This window comes from Rhyacophila brunnea, unplaced genomic scaffold (assembly GCF_057557595.1).
Source record: "Rhyacophila brunnea isolate RB1 unplaced genomic scaffold, BYU_Rbru_1.0 scaffold_21, whole genome shotgun sequence".
Classification (NCBI taxonomy): domain Eukaryota; kingdom Metazoa; phylum Arthropoda; class Insecta; order Trichoptera; family Rhyacophilidae; genus Rhyacophila; species Rhyacophila brunnea.
The window spans coordinates 6,453,084-6,475,095 of NW_028232871.1; the positions used below are offsets into that span (position 1 = coordinate 6,453,084).

Here is a 22,012-nt window from a genome sequence, read left to right on the forward strand (position 1 = left end):
CACACGTGCTTTAAACATGTACCAAAGCGAAAAAAACTACTTTTTTCCGGTTCGGTTCCGGTTTTCGTTCAGACAAAAATAACGGTTTTTCCGGTTTTCGGTTCAGTTCCGGTTCGAAGCCCTGGTAAAAACCATATCGGCAACTAAATAAAGGATCAAGTATAAAGAAAAAACAAATCAATTTTAAGTGTTAGAAATCCGTACCTAACAGATACCTACTCGCTATTAATACATTTAGTAAGCATATTAGTGGCCATTACTGGAAAACAATGGAACTAGGTAACGTGTTGGGAATAATTTAAGTTAACTAATCCATTAGAATTTAAATTCAGATTCCATCAAGTACTCTCGGTCGTCAGTATTAATATAATATCAGTTTGAATTTAATTAATGTTTTGCTGATTGAAATATTGTAGTAAATACTATCTTATAGTGCATGTAGATAACTTTGCACAATCCATTCAATTAGTGAAATTGCAGTGACCTACCAAAGTGCATTGTCATGAAAAATGAAAGCTTTCAATTTAAGTAGGATTGCCTACGTCAGCTTTCTCACTGGACTTAGATTGTGATTATTGTAACGAATAATAATAATAAGTTCTGGCGATTTTTAATATATTTTTTTAAATATCATTCTTCATTAACTTTGCAATCTGGCGTGGAAGTTAGCCATCTCACAAAAAGGTTCATTAAATATTTAAATTATTTCGCTTCAAGAACGAATTCTACATTGTTAAACATTGTAAATTGATAATCTGATAAGCATTTAATAACAGCTTGTAATAACTGCTCATTAATTTCATCTGAATTAAATAAAATGCATGTAGTTTAATTGGTATAGCACGTTGGTGCGAATCTAGCGGTTACAGATTCGATTTTTGACGTGCGTCAATTTTTTTTCAAATAAGATTTTTTCTATTAGATATATATATTTTAGATTATAGTAATGATAGAATATTATCATGTTTTTTTCTCCAACATTTCGTCTCTGTTTTGGCAGAACACACTAGCTGGAGAATACTAGTTTTGAGTAATTTGACTTTGAAGTTTTTAAAATGTTTGAAATAATGGTCTATCATGTGAGTTTATTAAGTAATCGCAAAAAGGATGACTTTAAAATAAAGACTGTTTATTTATTAAGAAGGTTTCCAGACGGTAAAGTTTGAAATAAAGAACATTTTAGTACTAACTCAATACTATACTAACGAATTAGTGTCTTCTGCCAGAACAGTGACGATTTGATACCAGCTTGTTCGTACAAAGTAACAATCTTAAACATAATATATATATATTATAATATAATACATCCGTATACAAAAATAAAATATCCTCTCTTACATATAGTTACCTACATTATATTATACAATACCTGTTATTCGTTTCTCGTAAAGATAAAATGTGGAGTGAGTGAAAAAGTTTTCCAAAGTTTAAAATGACAGAACGACAGATTTGGCGGCGCACATTATCGGTACTCAAACTTTCCTACCAGTTCTATCAATTGTGATCGCCCGTTTAATTTTAATCCCCCAAGGTTCGGAGTTTTGAACTTGTGGCTCTCAAACTATATATTTGAACAATGCTATTAATCACCATTTAATCTATTGGGAGTCGTCAATTGTATTTACCGCAAATTGTTTTGTGTGTAGATACATATATTGCGAAACAAAAGGGTATTGTGTAAATGAAACAATTTACATATTTTTAATGACAAGAATATTGCCTGTCTTAATTTAAAATATTCAATGAATTATTTCAAATTACAAAACCCACAATAAGATAAATAAATTATTCATAGTTCGTAATTAAGTATGTTAAATAAATAATTCAATTTCATTAAATTATTGGGATGTTTCCTGTTTTTATCTCTATTTCGTTAAAAATTCGTTAAATATTCTAAAATTGGCAATAATGCAATAATGTGGGGATTATCACTGTGGGATACATGGTGTTGTCGATGAAGAAGTCGAGATTTGGTGGTTGCTCCGATGGATAGAGGAGCGAGTTTTATTTGCAACGTAAACAGTCGGTACAAGAGTATGTTACAATACTTATGATACTGCCCCGAGGTTTGAGTCTCGGTAGAATGAGATGTTGTGCGGAGCGATACAGAGACTGAAATTCTACCAGACCGGGAACTTATATTCGAGTGACATCTCCAATGAATAATGATCCACTATTTATTGACATACTCACAGTCAAAATAATTATATCTTGAAAAGAATGTTTATAATTGAGTCAGCTACTCTATATGGAGTTAACGCCATTGGATATGGCTGACTATGTGGAAAAATGGATATTGCGGAAATTATAATTGCAGAAAACTATTTACTGAGTTTGCTATAATTGGACACTACGGGAAATGGATATTAAAGAATTTATAATTGCGGCCAGTTATCAAATATCGCCGATCAATATGCTGACACGGATTGAGTTATTTATCACCATATTACCTATTATTAAAATACCGGTTTTTATCTAGAAGGGTAGAGGGAGCTAGAGGAGGTCTTCGTTCATCAATGGATCGATCCTGGCTGATGTTAATATGTTGTTGTAGTGTATGAGGTGTAAGTATATAATAATTATTAATCTATGTTGGTTGTATATTTACCATAGGTGAATGTGCGTAGCGTGTCCGGAAACTTGTACTTATGTAGTTCGACGTATCACACTTCACCATGAAATGTTGTATCGGAAATATATGGCCGTATATTAAAAACCGTCCAACTTTTTTGGGTTGTATAGTACTGACATAAAATTCACGTCTAAATAAAACACGGTTCTCGTCGGTTTACACTTTACAGAAAGCCAGCAGCAAACAAATTTTGAAAATAGCCGATATACTTGATTATTTGTTAGGTCAGGTTAGGTTAGGTAAGGTTTTCATTCTTGAATTTATGAATTTTGCCAAAATCAGCTATGAAAATTGAATTAATGTTCATATTGAATCTAATAAAATTGGAGACCGTACAGTATTTATAGGTCATCTCGTTCCGATAAGTAAGCTCACGGCGAATTGTGCTATGGTGAAATGTTTACGTACAATTTACATGTGCATAGTGCCTCCCAGTCGATTGCATTAATTTTATAAATAGCTATATTAGTAGTCCTAACAAGTCGGCCACTAGTATATTAACCTACTCACTTACGAACATGTTGAGCACCATACCTCGCTAACAAATGTTTCTTCGTCTGAAATTTAATTAAGAACTGCCCTTCTCTACTGGCTCACGACAGCCAATAGGATAACTGTCAACATAAATGGATTATCTCATAAAATATTCTCACTATGTACCACCTTAGAGTGGGCAGAGAATAGTTTTTTTCTCTCTTTCTTTCTTTCTTTGACATCACAAAGCGAATTTTAAAAATGATTTTTTGAAAATAGAATATTACTTACTCTAATGACTTTATACAGATTCTAAAAGGACGATAGTGCAGTATAGACAAGATTCGTAATTTAGGAAATACTTCACAAACACAAACATTGGAAAAAAATATATGCACCGAGCGGGACTCGAACCCACATCCATTAGAATCCGACTAATGTGCTTTAATAATTCAGCCACTAGTCATCATCAGCCTGAATCTATCCACTGCTGGATGAAGGCCTCTCCAAGTTGATCCCCTTTCTCTCGGTCCTGTGCGTTGCGTTGTGACGTACGTCCGCAGAACTTTATCATTTCATCAATTCAGCTGTTTCTAGGTCTACCTTGCGGACGTTTTGTACCTCTTCGATACCACTGGATGATTAAATTTTTCCAACGATTGTTATTTCTTCGACCTATGTGTCCATCCCATTACCATTCGAGGTTCTTAGCAAACTCAATTACGTCGCAAACCCTTGTCTGTTCCCTTATCCACTCATTCCTCTTTTTATCCTTTCGCGTTATGCTCAGCGTAGATCACTTCATACCACGTTGTGCTACTCTAAGTTTGTGGATCTCTCATTTACTTAGGGTTCACGTTTCACACGCATATGTGATTACGGGAAGCACACACTGGTTGAACACTTTGCGCTTTATACACAGTTGGAGGTCACCTTTGAAGATATTATTCAGGCGGCCAAAAGCACTCTAGCCTAGCTTTACTCTGCGAACAATTTCATCAAATATACATCAATCTATAGACACTTGTTGTCCCAGACAGATGTAGTTTTTCACATGTTCGAGCTGAGTGCCATTGATGAAGATCTCTTTTTGGCCCGCAAAGCAGTTTTACATGACTTTCGTCATTGGTACATTTATTTTCAAGCCTACTTTGTTGCTTACTTCAGCTAGTAGTCACTAGTACCATACTTAATTTCCGACGAAATTAATTAATAGTTGTGCAACTGAAGTCTCATTAATATTTCGTTAATATACACGACCGGCTTTTTTGGATTGAAACTAGGTACCAATAATAGGTACCAAGTTACCTTGACACCTAACCTGTGTTGGGATCTCTACATAATAATTTTAACGTACTTGTACTGGTTATTGATTTTAAATAAAACCATTTTTATTGAATATGCATAATTTAGAAATATACCTTTTCAAGCTTCTTCTTCAGTTACTGAGGTTATTAAAATATCTATATGTTTATATGTAACATAATATTATGTCTCCCAACATATTTCTACTGAATACTGTAAAACCATAGCATTTGATTATTAATACCTGTTTGCTGATACTGTTTTTCATTGTCCTCAGGTGGCAGCTGAGAATGAGCGTCTCCGAAGGTTACGGGAGAGAGTGGAAGCCCAAGAGCTGAAGCTTCGAAGGTTGAGAGCGCTGAGGGGTCAACTAGACCAGACCAATCTCAACAATGTTGCCCTAAGTAAGTGCTTTAATATACTTTTAAAAGCTTTGTTAATAATAGCTAATTATATTATATATTTAAATAACTGCATCTTTCGTATTTTGTACGGCCGGCAATAAAAATAAAAGGAGATTTCCTATATACGGTTAACAATTATCTTTTGGATGGTTTTAGTTTATATATTTGAATACATTATACATAGTCCATTTCATGGTATCGAAATATATTGATTGTAAATTTAATGGACTGTATAGATCGGTAGGAATGGAGGAAGTGTGGGTGCGAATTTATTGAATGAAATTGTCGACACTATTTTTTAATTGTACTGTTGATGTGTATTCCCGATTAAAGTGCGTAATTTTGACACTGACGGCTTGTAAAAGAACATTAACTTTAATACTGCATTTGATTTGGTTCTGTATTACTTGTGAGAACTTGGAACAAGAATTAATATTTTTCTCATGCCGGAAGGCGGCTACATCAAATACATCTAAAAAATACACCTGACAACTTCTAAATCTCGCAGCGACTGGCAACACATTTAGATCAATTTAAAATGAAGGAAATAACTACCTGTAATGGAAATTTATTCTGCAAATCTGCAATTGTCATTGCTGTTCACCAAAGACATCGGAGGACAACAGAAGTAAACTAGACAGTGCAAAAGCCGGCAAAAAATACAGTCCTGTTAAACCTTTTATGTTAATCAATACATTTGGTTTCAACTTTAAATAATACCGGTATTTCTGTATTCAAAAATATTGGTATACCGGTATTGCAATCCCTAGAAATATAGTATCTTATACAATAATTATTTCAAACGTGCTTTGTCAGTTTAGTTTGTCTTCAACATCATAATATAAATAACTGGTAATAAAATTATATTTCACTTAACACAGTCAAACCAAAGTTTAATTATAACAGTGTTCTATATCCTCAGAGGCTTAGTCATCTATTTCGTTAATCAGTGTATCAAATCAACAAACCCCTTACATCCCCTACGACTCTTAACACACTGTACATCGCTAATTAATTAACGTAATCAATCCAAATTTAATTGAGGAGTATAAGTCGCCACCTTTATTTCCTCCGACCCTTCGTTTTTTATAAATTATTTTATTATACCTCTTTGCAATTATATATTTCGAGGAAATAAAATAAATTGTTCGAGTGTCGCGCTAATTAAATCTGAGCGCTATGTTTCAGATTTAATTGGCTTATGAAAACTTGAAACACGAAGCTTTCATGTGGAACTTTTGTGTATTTTAGATTTCATTACAATGTTCTTAGAAATAAAACAATGTATTTAATTATTATTTTTATTGCTTTGAGCGTTGGTAACATGGAATATTTTATCCATAATTTTTTTTCTCGTTATACATTTTATTTAACTAAAATATTTCGAATAATTGACCAACTAATCAATATATAATTTCTTGTTCTTTGTCCTGACTAAGGATAGTGATCCATCTTAAAAGCCTTCTCCATGGCTTGGACCCATATCACTAAACATTTAACGGCATGCAGAGCTGGTGCCAGTAGAAAACTTTAGGAGGAGGAAGCACTTCCTCATCCTCTCTAACCGTTGATTTGACAAAATATTTTGAGTTTTTTTTTTTGAATTCTCTCTGCGTAGGTATATATGACTAAGAAAATCGAGAGTTATGCATAGGCAGAAGGCAGAGCAAGGCTATTTCAAATCTTCAATGATTTTCATAACCACATTTCAAAAGCGACTAGCCTCTATCTGTTTCTTGTCTTTGGCATTCAATATATACTATTATTAACTTTCGGTTACACCCTTTAATCTTCAATATTTCGTAAGACGGATTCAAATTATCCACTATACGTCATATTATGCATTTGGATTAAAAATAAGACATTCTATATTCGTTTGCACATTCTTGCTTCCTACTCCCTGAATTTCTATTCCTCGGTGTCACACTCATAGCTAAGAATTGCAATCACTCTAAAGTACTCCTCGAGCAGTTTTTCACGTTTTCATATTCTCAGCAATCTATCATATGATGATGTAGTATGAATCCTGTTACCTGAACACTTGAATTAATCAGTTATCTTTCTCTGACGCTTTTATATTGCTTACTGTCATTTGAAGGTTTATGTACTTAGCATAGTGTATTCGACAAATTTCATAATAAAACACAAGTACATAAAAGACGGCCTTTATCTTCCTTCTTTTCCCACATAAGAATAAAAATTAATCCAAATTAAATAATCTTATAAGATATTGTAGATGTAGAAGTATACGTCATATTATAATATGCTCCATTATATAGTATAAATATATATATTCTACCTTATATATCAAATTAATTAGAAAACACACCATACGTAGACATTCCTTTCATTGAAATAAGCTTTTTTGTCTGTCTTTTAATTAAGGAATGCATAATCTTTTCGCTCACGAACCACGAAGCTTATTATAAGTATACATATTATATGAAAAGCGGGCTAAAGCCCATCTCTCGGCACAGTTACATCAGTAATTGAATTTTATTGATTAAACAAAATTTAAAGATTACTTAGATCTGTCGTCTAGTCGAGATTGGACGCATGGTAGACCTCCAAGGTAGGAGACTACAATTAGGCGGGAATTGAATGACTACAGTCATCTAAAAACTGCGAGCACGTGTTGCTGAAATTTATTGTTTTTGTGTTAAATAATATAACGTTGGTAGTAATTATTTTTAGTTAGGTAATTTAGTAGAAAATATGGTTAACTATGTTGTGTTTAAATTTGGTAGTCATATTTAGAAGCAACATGATGTCATGACATTTCATAGTTAAGTTAATAATAACAATAAAATTGATATTCTACTCTGCGTTATACCTAAGAAACACATAACTTCATTTTGCCGAAAAAACTCGACTCTTTATATTATTACTCTGAGTTATCTACTTATTTAGCAAAGCAAAAAATACCGGCGCCCGAAAGCAGCCAGGCGGCAAAACCTCCAAATGGAAGCTTAGACTGCCAAATCTGAATCCCACCAAAATATAATATTTTATACAACGTTGGTTATGTAAAATACTTCTTCCTTTATGTATCAACAGGCAGAGTTTCAACAATTAAACTTTATAATGTCAAATAATCAAGGCAAGAAGACCTTATCAATACTAAAATAACTTTGAGACAATAAGGTTTATGATACTTTCCTCCCTTAAAATGCCCGGATCAAAAAACTTTCTTCATTGAACAATAAAAGCTTTGAAGATGCCTTACAAAATGTTTCAAACACACTTACATCTCAGTTACTTATTATTTTATTAGTATTAAAAAAGCTTCAACACTCCAAAGCCATTTTTTGTTAATAATTGTTTTCGTAAAGTTTTAAGTATCGGAGAAGTGAGCTCAATTTTCTTGGAAAATAATGAAAAATCAGTCATATCACAATGTTTTTTATATACTCGTACCTTTCCTCGTTTTTTCCTCTTAATATGTGTGAATCATACCCCGAGTGTGGTCTTTCGAATATCACGATATTATATTGTGGGACCCTGGTTTCCAAAATTATCTTCTATATCTTGCGTCTGTAAATAAACAATTAGGGATACCATATACCAGGGGTCAGCAGTTTGTCAAGTGAAAAGAGCCAAATTGTCAAGTTAACACGATAACAAAGGTACCAAAGAGCCGCATATATGTAATATATTATTATGTACCTATATGGATATGGATTTTTAGGGGAAAAAAGTTCAAGAATTTTTACTAAATGATTGTTAATTTTCATCCGCTATTCTGCTTCTAAGTTTATTTTTTTTATTTGGTTCTAAGATGAGAATGTTTGTTCGCAAATGTATATGTAGAGGCAAAGATTGTGAGAATACCAAAAGCTAGTTTTTTTAACAAGTCATATGTTTCAGGCAAACTATTCCATGTATCAAATATTATTGTTTCTATTTTAGGCAGTTGTTTTAAAGCTGTCCACTTGTGCTGAAATTGAAGTTTATGTCTGAAGAGCCGCCAACGTCTATGCAAAGAGCCGCTTCTGCCGACCCTGCCATATACCAATCAACGTATTGTATCTTCACAATATTAAACTGCATATTATGCAGTTTTATAGAACATTTCAAACTACAAAAAAATACTCTGCGACACCCATGTACAGTATCATAATATATAGTACACACGTTACTAGAATAAGGCAACGACGTCGACGCATATAATGTAGTGCAATATAGATAGAATTCACTTTACAACAACAAAACGTAAAGTTTTTATAATAACATAATAGTGAAACATGAAATAGTAATTTTAAAGAAATTTATAAATAATTATTAGTAGCGCAACGTGGCATGGAAAGGTCCATATTGGACATAACGCGAAAAGACCACAGAATAAACCAATGGATATCGAGGTAGAAAACAGTACGCGATGTGATAGACAAGCGGATGAAATATTTTTGCGTTAGACATATTGTCGCTTGGCGATTAGACAACCGTTGGATAAATGCCGTCATACAATGGCATTTAAGAGATATGTGCTAGAATAGGTACCCTAAAACCTACTGGATACTACTAGATATTTTTTAGTAATCATATATTTCTACCTTTCTACCTAACCTAACCTAAACGCGTAAGGAGAAGCAGGCAACCGTTCTCGAATAAGGAATAATACGGGATTATTTTAAATACGTGTCAAGAATACGTCATACCTCTAATACTGACAATTATTGCTCTCAGTTTATGCATTGACGCTCATTTAATATCGCTGTATTTATTACACACACTACTGCACGTCTATAATGCGTGGTTCATTTTCATAGGACATCTACACATTCAAAACCCTGCTTCAAAATTTACTGGATTGGTATATAGCATATCGGAATTCTATATATTATCTGTTCTGTGGTTACAAGCTTTCCTTCGCGGCATAATAATTTGACGAGTTCGTTTATATAAGCAAAATAAAATGTCATTGATTTGCACACATCATTATTTATTCAAAATTTACTGCTTAAATCAGTTTACGATCCAATAATAAAATTTGAGGGAACGTTGACCGCCGGGTGGCTTAAACTATCGACACCCTCGGACACATGTGGATCTAAATCAGGTCAAGAAAATGCTATGAAAAAAGTTATTATTCTAAATCCAAATATACAATTTATAATTTAAGAACCCACACAAGTGAAAGCCTTTTAAAAAGATGTTTCAATTCGAACAAGACTTTCAATTAAAAAAGACTTTTTTTTATTCGGAGAGTTTTACTTGTATAACCATTTTTTTTTCATCTAACATCCAAAAAAGAACTAATAATTAGGGGTTTACTCATTTTAAATTAGGCACTGACTTTTTTTTACTATATTGTTGAATTTTGGACAAAAAAGTTTTTTTTTGTCGTAAATTTTACCTTATTTTTTACTTTGATATTTACTTCAAATATCTGTATAGAATAATAATAATTTCTCTTTGTTCTTCAATGTCAGTCAATATAGACGACTCTTCGCTTTATAAAATCCACGTAAATATTCAGAATATAAAATAATTTTGAAACAATATTTAACTAATATATTTATAAACTATTTTTTATTCAACGATTAATTCAGAATTGTGGGAATTTATACACATGTTGTACCTACTGACGTACCACAAACATAAAGTATTGTGAATTAAGATTTGAACTCACACATTTCACTGTCCAGGTGACTGCTCTTATTCCTTAAGCGGTGCTACCAATCCGTCTGTGACTCGTGCAAATTGATCCTAATTACTACGTTATCTGAGGTAATTTTATTCCGCCATGGAAAACCAAGCAACTCATTAAACAGATAATTATAGACGGATAGTTATTAATTAAACTGTAATTTTTATTTAATAGTGAATACACATAATATAATTTTTTATTTTTATATTTTTTCTGGGGTTTTTATAATCATCTCTGTATTCAGTAACTATTGAAGTAAAAATTTAATGAAATAACTAATTTATAAAGTCAGCATGAAATCCCGAGTTGTTATCACTTTCGATAGATACTAAACGCGATCTTAGGATATGTGATTTTGGAATCACCAACATAGCAGCTTATTGTGATGATATCCACTCTCTTACAGGAAGAAGAAGAAGGCGCATGAAAGAGAATCTGGGCTTATACTTTTTTATCTGGGCCAAATTGTATGGGGATTTATACAAAAAAGTATTCCGCTTACGTTTGTCCTAAGCTTTTTAAATCCATTCAAAATCAAGAGGTGGAATTAAAACGCCAGTTTGAGTGCACAATAAGCCTATTAGAACGCGGAACCATTATGTTCCTGGTGCTTTGTTTGCTCTGAATACTGTTGTCCAATTATTTCGGTCTTTTATAAAGTCTAGGACGCTTGCAAAAACAAATACAATGCCATTAGTGTTGAACTGTTGCATAACGATACTGTGTTTTAAATGCAACGATTAGTATCGACCAGTGACGAATACTCCGTACACTAGGCGATTATTTAAAGCCTACTTTCATAAGAAAAATATTTTTTAATTGCATATTGACATATTTAATTTGCCAAAGATAGATTCGTACATTTAGGAATGTATTATATGCAAAGGTTTAAAATAAATGTACCACAGTATGCCATCTGTCTTGACGTAAATAAATTTGGGATTATTTGTAAAGGAATTGTGATATTTTACTACGTTTTTCTTAGCTCGTATTCTTATTTGTCCGTTACAAATCTTGCAATCGATTTTTAACTAACTTCCCGACTAGCTAGACATTTGAAACTTTTAGAATATATCAGAACACGTTGCCAATGCATTTTTTTATACTTTTATCCATCTTTAAGTAGAATTGAATTGATTTTCAGTTAATTCTGTTTTGTATGAAAAGTTATTTCGACACCATTATTGGTTGCTATTCTATGGGGTCCTAGCAAATAAATTATTAATATATACGTGCGTTACTATGGAAATCAATATGACATGTCAAAATGACATTTCAGTATTATTTCTATCAAGTAAAATTTTTTTTGATCGTTTAAGCTAGTCAAGTCAAGTTTATAGGATTCAACAAAAAATTTAAAAACGCTGTATATAAAAAGTTCTTTTTATCTTGTAATTATTTTTGTATTGACTTTACGTCACGTAACCTCAGTCAGTCTATCGAATTGTATGAAACATGGTAGGCTGCTATCGCAGAGCCTAAAACCTTCTCGCATAATATTGTTATAATTACTACACTTTGTCCAAAATAATTAATAATTAGATAAATAAAAAAAAATATTTCTATTGCGATTAATCGAATATCAATAAATATAGATTGTTTTTAAAAATAAAACAAATTACTATAAATGAAAAAGTGTGCACGATTTTGTCGGATCGCCCAAAGCAAACCATAACTTTTTGGTTTGGCTTAGGCTGGATTTAATTGATTTTTTAAAACTAACCAATACCATCAGACAATTAGTGTAAATTGTTATTTTAGTTCAATAAAAAGAAAGACGTATATATGACTGATAAAATTTACTGTGCACTATTTATGCCAAAACTTAACAGCCTATCTCTTTTTGTGGTCTTTCCGCATTATGTCCAACACGCTTCTTTTTATGTTACGTTGCGCTACTTGCAGTTTTTTTGATTTGAATAATAATGAGCGTATGCTTCGTTTTAAAAACAATCCAACAATATTCTTACTTTATTTTTAATTAAATTCCTTTGATTTTAAGATCGCAGTCTCATTATTCCTGTTATATTAAAGTCACACAAAATACTGTGCGTGCTCTTTGCACAGCGTTTGCTTTGATGCCATCGACCCGTGTTAATGTTAAAAGTTAAACTTGAAAAGCTTTCGCTAGACCCCGATCCTCCGGCGTTCGCGTCAAAGCTCTCCCAAGGCTTTCGGTGATGAGCTTCGTCAGACGCAAATTGAAAGAAAATCTTGTACGGTAGTACGTACTTCACGTCTTTCTAGAAACATAGCAGCATAGCTTCGGGGTTAAATTCAGCTAAGACGTCAAATTTTGAATAGTTTTGGGTTTGGTGAATTTTAATAAAGACATTCTTAAGACGTATCGGTGGTTTTGAAATATGTGTACTTATGTGATGAACATTTTTGAAAATTAGTTTATGAAAGGTAATGAAATAATGATACTCCATGTATATCTAACAATCAATCTTTTGTGGAAAGCGATAATTTAATGTAAATAAAAATCAACATACTTTTGTTTTTCTAGTGTACTTAATATAAAAAAATATTAAGATAAAAACGTATTGTAACAAGGGAGGGCACCCTAAATCTCGCTAGATCGACGAATACCTAACTATTAACCGAAAAGAGTGGCAGGAGCTAATAAAGAGAATCCAGTAATGGATTGACTCCAGTCGACAATTATTGAGTAAAACTTTATCGTTAACTTAAGTATTTTAATAAATTTATTTTCTGCTTTTAACAGGCGTCAGTGTCTCAGTACAATATTGGCAAATAAATCTCAAAAAACAAAATTGTCGTGAGGTAATTGCTCGGTCCATGAACTTATTTTTAATAATCATTTTTTTTCATTGTGGTATTAAATGTATTGTTTCTTAAATTGTAATTGATTTAAACTATTCGAGGTGAGTAATTTTTTGGACCCGGGTATTTTCAGTTTCTATGTACATTCACCAATTGAAAATCTACACAGAATATAGGTACTTAGTTCTCGCCTATATACCGAATTAATATAATAACCAAAAGTAAGTTGAAAATCCAAAGTATTGCATTCGAAGTGGTTGGATTTTATATATACACTCACTGTTAATATATTTAACAAGTCTATTAAAATGACATTACACAAAAATAATGAATCTCTCACAAAGAGACGATTTACGTGGCTGGGACATGTATTCCGGATGCCGCCAAAGAGTGCGGCACTTCATACCCTTGTGGCACAGCCTAAATGGTTCCGTCGCCGTGGCCGGCCCTCCCTCACCCTGCAGCGATGCTACAAAAGCGACCTACGTGCTGCAGGTCTGACATGGCGGGAGGCGCAGGAGTTGGCGATGGACCGAGGGAAGTGGCGCCAACTTGTGCTTGCCCTATGCCCCAATGTTGGGATGTGACAGGGTGAAAGAAGAAGAAGACTCAAAAATAATATAACTGGAATCATACATGTCCATAATAAATGATAGCGATATTTAATTCGACCGTATATTTGGATATTGAGTTTGTATGGATTGGGTGGACTGAGGAACTCCAGGCACTAACGTTTAGGTTTGGTGAGCACAATAAGTCCTCCAGATCCCCGGTCAATCACTCGCATACATTTTAGTTATAATATGGTCGGCTTACTTGTTTACTTACGTATTATTTTTTATTTTATATCTGTATTTTATGTTGATTGGTGGCGATCGATTTGGTACTAAATTTAACATAATCGGGAGATACATCAATTGGAAGGTAGGGTGGTAATTTTGACGTATGATTTTAGTAAATAAATGATGATTTATTAAAAAGAAAATAAATAAATAAATAATGTTATGTTTGATCCATCGTATTTTTTTTCATATTGTCTTGAACTTATATTTTCTAATGTTCCCTAGCGTAAATATATAAATTCAAAAGTATGCCTTAATAACCTTTTTTTTTCAGCGTCATTTTCATATAATTATGCTCTGTCGCTTTAGTTGGAAGAAAGTTTTCTGTAGTTATAAAAAAGTTTTTGCTACATCACTTTTTTGTCATTTAATAAAAAGTTTTTTTCCGTATTCCGTACTCAGTGTGTCCGATAATCGGGAGCGCTATCAAGGGTAAAGCCCTCGTAGTGAAATAGACCAATCGAAGTTCTACCGATTTCACCTCGTCACCTCGAGTCCCCATAATAATAATTTTGATGGTGGAAGAGAAGTCATATATCTCGATCTTTTAAAGGAGAGAGGTTTTGTGACTTATTCAGAAGTGGGTCAATCGTTTTGTGGATTTATACGGGTCAATACCTTCAATTCAACGATAATAATATAAGAAATTAAATGATACGAGTGTATAAATATGTTTAATATTTCAAATTGAAAGTTATTTCTGTACCTCAGTGCTAAAAAGAGCGCTTATTGTAAAACGCAATTAAAGATTTGTTAAGTCATTGGACGCTAAAGACGCACCTAGCGCGTAACGATCAGACGGCCGATAGATGTAATTAGCATGCTATTTAAATGTGATAATTAAAAAGTAATTATCTACTCGGCAGTCAAAGTAATGCTTGACTGACAAAATATTAAGTTTTGTAGAATTATATGATAAACTATTTCTTTTATTCAACGAATAAGACACAAGATTTGAGAATATAACATTATATATACTGAATATACACGATTTGAGAACATCTCATCATGAATATGCACACTTGAAAAAACTTATTTTGTGGGGAAAATACCACACCCAACGGGACATCTGTACGATTGGCACCAGATGCTTTTACAATTAAGCTACGGGCATTTTATTGATTTACGACGATTTTAACTAGTAGTTGTTACATGAAATTCTTATCGAATTGTGTTATAATTATTTGTTTAATTAAGAAATTAATTGTTACCTACCTTAATTTAATATACTAAAACCGATAGCCAACATTATAACGCAATTCGATAAGCATTCCATGTAACAACTACTAGATAAAATCATCGTTAATCAATAAGATGCCCGTAGCTTAATTGGAAAAGCATACTGGCGCAAATTCAGTAGATACAGGTTCAAGTCCCGTCAGGTATGTATATGCATGAGATGTTTTCAAATTATTTATATGGAATTATATGATAAAGCATTACAAGGAACAGAAGATAGAAGAAAGCTTGATGAGGTTTTCATTGAGCAGTGGATTAAAACAGGCTTATAATGTTGATGTATATTTATGAAATTACATATAACTATAGTTCGGTATGGCAACATTTAATAACATGGTATTTTTGAAGTTGTACTTTTGGCGCGTTTGGGAAAACAGATCCGAGTGTATTTTTGGCGTGTGACGAAGTTGCGCGCGCTGATGTAACACATACTTTTATGATATTCATTCGGTCTCAAGGGTACATGCGCATGCGCATAGTGTCATTTAGTTAGTCGTTCAATACAACCAAGTAAAGAGCCCGTGCTGTAAACATAACCAATATTGTGTCATAATAAATATATAATAATATGTTCATAAAAAAATTTCTATACTGTTAATTTATATTCATAAAACTTTATTTATATTGGAGTGTATATTTATGTTTCACTGTAAAGATTGTGTATCAAGATTTGAGGCTATATTTATGTAAGTTTTATTTATAAGTAAAATTATATATCAATAAATAAATAAATTTTGTGAATATTGAGTTGGTAAATAATTTTAATTCATCATGGGCTTCTGAATCGATTATAATAGCTGTATGGCAAAGATGAGTTTTGGTCCAATACAATAATTAAATTACAATTATCATGTGCTATATGAGACACAGATGAATCGCGTACGTTTTCATCAACCTAATCCACTATAATATTAATAGACTCGGGTAACGGCTTATTTTGTTTTGTTACGCCAAAGAAGTATAACTTCTAACTTCTAACGCGCGTACATAAGTACACACACCGATTTTTTTTGTTACCATAGTAACATATTAAGAGATAGATAATTGATTGAGGGTGCCTTATATATTATTTTTTTGATAGTTTATAGAATTTAGGCGCACTATTATAGCGCAAGGCCTTGTACGATTCTGATATTCTCCCCGAACATTTCGCCCCCAGCAGCAATCAAAAGAACAACTTTAATCTCATAATTGAATTAGTTAGCGGCGCCGCGTCATCGACATCCCTTCCGAAGACGATTTATTAGCATTTAGATTAAGGCAGCTTACCGGAAGGGGAACTGCGGCCCAATCGGAAGGGCGCATGACGGAAGTGGTGGAAAGCGGTGCGAAGATTTTCCTTCATTTGGCGCGAAAATTACCTTCAATATGGAATGCTTAAAAGAGTATTTTATGATTGTTTACTCATATCTACAATAGAACAGGAGTATCCGGTATATAAAAAAGATTTCAAATATTTTTTATAGATACAAATACCCGCCGCAGAGGATGGAAAATATGTGAAAATGTACTGATAATATAGAAAGTGTAGCGACGGGTGGTATTGCTTATTTGTTTATTTTGATTGACCTGCGCAAATTTTTACGATGTCCACTGTCTAAACTATATTTAATTTAATAGCATTGTTGACAGGTGACGTCTTTCTGTAGATGTAATCCCAGTCGCACATTAAAAACGTCTTGATCGGGATAATAGTCATAAGTCAAAACTGAGCGTAAAATGCAACTCTCTTATGTGCGTATAGCAAGGCCGTGGGAGGACAGTGACGTCATTCGGTAAACCAAAATAAATGACGACGTGCGACATTGCGGGATTATACCTGCGTTGCATGTCGCGTGAAAATAGTTGCATGTGTCTCATGTTGCATCTATTCTATACACAAAACTGCTTTCGGCATTTACGGCAGCTAACTAGGGTCCTACTATCTACTAACTATCCGTCTGAACTGTCAAAACTGTCTATCTCACTCTAAAATTTATCACAGCCAAGAGAGGTGCTGTTAAAACATCACTTTATTATAACAATTACAACTATCTTATTGTAATTGTTGGTTAATAAGTGCTAATACTTGGATCATGGACTCCATAAGGGAGGGACTGACAGGGCTCTAGCCTGTGGACCCGGGGACCGGGTTGATCAGATAAATGAGATAAACACACATCATAAATTAGCGTTAATAGTTTTTAAAAAGGCGCTATTATCCCTCATGGACATTAACATTTTAATTGATATGATTTTGCGATGTAATTTTTAATTATTGTGTGTTGATACTCAACAACTCCATGATTAAAGTAGATGTAATAAAAGTGGTTAATGATATACTGTATAAGTACCTTTAATTTGACCTAAAACACAATTTGAAAAACGTTAATATAGTGCGTGACACTGATTTTAACTTAACCGATAGGTAGGGGGGCCGCCAAAGATCCTAGCCTGAGGGCCCGCTTTAGGATGTGGGGGCCATGACTTGTTTTATTTTATTCTATTCTATACACAAACAGTCTTGTAGTCAGAATAGATGCGCAGATATTTTTTCAAACTAAATTTTTTATTCCAGCAGTGTGTGAAGGTCTATAAGATAACGTGTGTTTTGTGAATAACGATGACGTCACATCGACGAGTTTAGATGTGAGAGTCGGCTAGGTTTACGTTAATCGAGATAAACCAGCAATATTAACCGTTTTCACACAAAACATTAAAAATCTCAAAAAAACCCTTTTTCCTGATTCAGGTTATAACCAAAACGATGCTCTTTTCTCCTCATTGACGCGAAATAGATCATGCTTATTAAATAGGGGAGTAATCGATTCCCAAGGGGTGTTCTTTTTATGGCGAGATTATTACTTGGTGATTTATTGCCACGTCAAAGTTTAAACACAAAAGAGTCGATGGAGTGTGAAACTGGCGATCGCCGCGCATTCTAACGGCCAGATTTATTACTGGGTACCACGTCTAATTAAAATATTTTGATTCCGTAATAGTAATCATTATTTGTATTTCATGTTATTATACAACCTGAAAATAATTTGATTGAATTATAATTCCTGGTGAATTAGAGAAATGAATGTGCTGATTCATTAATGGAACGAGACGATCTGTGTTCCGAAATTATCAAGCAGCATTATCAATGGCAATTATACAATGCACAACAATAATAATAACTCATGTATGCGAGATGCAATTTATATTTAGTTAGCTTTACTATAATTGCTGTACATATATGGTTATTCTCATCGATTTTTATATCTTAACTGTTTTGAAATTGTGCATTACAATAATTTAAAAAAAAATCTATAATAATATGAACTTTGCTGACGAAAAGATTTAAAAATGTTAGGTTTAAAAGATTTAAAAAAAACCCAAGGCCAAGTACGAGTGAGAAAGCATTCGGCACGCTTATATCTCCGCGATATGCATTATTAGAGTATGCTAGAATTTCTACGGCTGAATTAAATATGTTTCTACACGTCGCTGGTAAATATTGACTTGAATGACTACATTCATTTAAAAACTGCAAGCACGTGTTGCTGAAATATGTTGTTTTTGCGTTAAATATAAAGTTATATGTAATTATTTTTAATTAATTTTGTAGAAAATGGTAGCTGTACTGAGATGCAACATGATAATACATATAACGTTTTATAGGTACGTTAATATTAATAAAATTGAGGTTCTACTGTGCGTTACACGCAAGAAACACGGCTTCATTTTGCCGAACAATAGCCACTCTCTTTATATTATTACTCTGAGGAAAAACTATTGAAAAAATATTGGACCGAGTACGATTAGATTAGGTACATATCCGGTAAATGCAGGCTGGACTGGTTTCGTAATTCGTATACAAACGCTTGGTATGCGATCCAAGTGTGTTTGAAACACAGATTTTTAATAATAAGCTTTTATATAGGTAGGTATATAATTAATACATCCGGGGCTTTTACAAATTAAGCTTTTTAAAATACTTAGGTATATCTACTGTGATACTGGGCGTATGGTAGGAACGTTACAGGGAATGGCCGAAAACTTCAATATATAATCTCGATTCGAGGCATAGGTTATTTGATAATAATTACTTCTTTTACGGTTGGGTCCGATCAAAAAATATTTATTTTGATACAAATTTACATCAACGCACATGTATATTATGGTAATTATACAAATTTATAGAATTGATTTTTAACTTATTGAAGGGGCTCGAGATTACAACACTCGGCCCGACAAAAAATAAAGTTATATTTTTGAATTTGCTATTTGTTGCAACTGATCTTTTTCATATATAAAATGCGGAAGCGCAATGTCACCACTTTTGCCAGGAGACAGCGCATCTTGCTAAAATTGTGCCAATTTCAAACAAAAATCAAACTGGCTCTGCTTTGGTCAATTAATCACGATTATATTAATACACCAGTTTACACTTAACTATTACTACACTAATCAGTTACTATGAATTTAAGATACCTGATACTTTGAATTTAATTGGAATTTATAAAAACTTTTACTTTGTTCGCCTCTGACTTCGGCTTTTGGTCAGGATTTAAAGCATCATTTAAACACTATGTAAGTGTTCACTATAATGTAATATTTTTTTTTCTTGGGTAGGTATATTAAAATTACATTTAACTTTGTAGCTAATATAGCAATATAGGTACCAACATTGGCATTAGCTTAATTATTGCCGAAACGTATTTTTCCCAATTCAAAATATATAATTTATTTTATTCATGGTGTAAGTATTTATTACCACGATAGGCAAATTAACCTTTTAGGAGAGGCTTTCTAATATTCCAATGTAATTCCCAGTACGGTTGACAAAGCTCGCGCTTGATTGTACGATTCGCAAAGCTATTTTTTGTTAATTGATCATTAAGATAGCATTTATTACTTTGGAACCTGCTAAAAGGTTAAACCGAGCTTTTTTGTTAGTACAAAACGGCTTATTTTATAGACTGTTATACAAAATAAGGACTTTTTTTACATACATAGTAAGTATTGTATCGATTACAGCGATGGATACAATTATTAAAGTGGGGTTTTTAAACGTTTATTTTATACATACCTAATACAAAGGGAGAAAAGGTCAGATTTATTCATTCAGATTACAGTTGATAGCAGTTACGAAGGTTGGAGCTGTTAAGATCCAACATGAATGCGTGTCCGGAAACTTGTACGTATGAAGTTCGCCCTATCACACTTCACTGTGAAATTTTGTATCGGAAATATAATATGACCGTATATTAAGACCGTCCAACCTCTTTGGGTCGAATAGTACTGACATAAAATTCATGTCTACATAAAATACGGTTCTTGTCAGTTTACACTTTACCTACAGGAAGCCAGCAGAAAACAAAATTTTAAAATTGCCGATATACTGAATTATTTGTGAGGTTTGGTTAGGTGAAGTTAGATTCGGTTAGGTTTTTATTCTTGAATTAATGAATTTTGCCAAAAACAGCAATGAAAATTGAATTAATGTTCATTTTTAATCTAATAAAATTGAAGACCGTATAATATACGGTCATCTCTTTCCAATAAAAAAACTCACGGCGAATTGTGCTACGGTGAAATGTGTTACGTACAATTTACATGCAACCTATAAATAGTGCATACTTTAAACTTTGTTAGTTAAATGTATTTGTTTTCATTCAATTAAGAATACAATGTGCCGATAGTGCTTGTTGGTTTTTAAAATTCAATTAAGCCCTGACTAATCCAAGCTATTCTACATAAATATCAAGTTTATCTTTAAAATGTCTAAAATAATGCCATCAAACCATAGATTATTTTAGATATTTTACGGATAGAAGAATATTTTTTTATCGATTATGGTTCGGTTCCGGCAGGGCTTAATGAATTTTGAAAAAAACTAACTAACACCATCTGTAATATAATATATTCTTAATTCATCGAAAACAAAAAATAAGTGTGTAGATACTATTTTTGTCGAGTTTATTTGAACTTTAAAAAACTAACCAGTACCATCTGCAAATTGTATTCTTAGTTCAATGAAAACAAATAAGTATCACTGACAATGTTTAGTATGCACTATGTATGTCGAATCATCACAGCCTACCTCCACCCTTCGATACTGGTCGATAGTATATGTATATTTTTTAGTATTTGAGGTTAATAATTTGACAAACATAATAATTGATACTCACGACAAAGTGTAGCAGATGGAATTTGAATTTAAATTCTAATTGATTTAAATTTTCTTATATTCCATTAAAATCCCCCAATTTATTTTTCGAAATCTTCAGTTTAGTTTAGGTAACATTAAGTACCTACATCAGTTCATATCATGGAGCCGGCTCTCATATCTAAACTTGCCTCGTCTGCCGCACAGCCATAAAGCAAACTTTCTAGGAACGGCACTCCGATGTTGCGTATTTAAATCGCACACATAAGCTCGAAACGTGGATATAATTGGGATGCGGCGACCAGCAAGCCGGTATAGGAAGGACCAACTCGTAACTGTGCGTATGCGTTCTGGCGGCTTCGACTTCCAGCCCGAGACGCATTCGTTTTGTTGCTAGCAGCACTAGATTTTTTTTTCAAACTAAAAAGTCGCATTCCACCAATGTGCGGAGCTCTATTTGGCAACGTGTGTTCTGTGAATAACGAAGACGTTACATCGACGTATTCGACACGTTGCAGATGGACGAGTTTTGATGTGCGAGCC

General features: G+C 32.9%; 1 protein-coding gene across 9 annotated transcripts in view; it reads left to right on the forward strand.

The window, feature by feature from the left end:
• ASPP (Ankyrin-repeat, SH3-domain, and Proline-rich-region containing Protein) overlaps positions 1-22,012 on the forward strand; it is a 1,089,659-nt gene that overhangs the window by 970,147 nt on the left and 97,500 nt on the right. For all 9 annotated transcript variants that reach the window (XM_085948756.1, XM_085948757.1, XM_085948749.1 and 6 more), the window contains one exon: positions 4,689-4,815. In XM_085948756.1, coding sequence (XP_085804882.1) covers positions 4,689-4,815 — 127 coding nt within the window. The remainder of the gene's footprint in view (positions 1-4,688; positions 4,816-22,012) is intronic.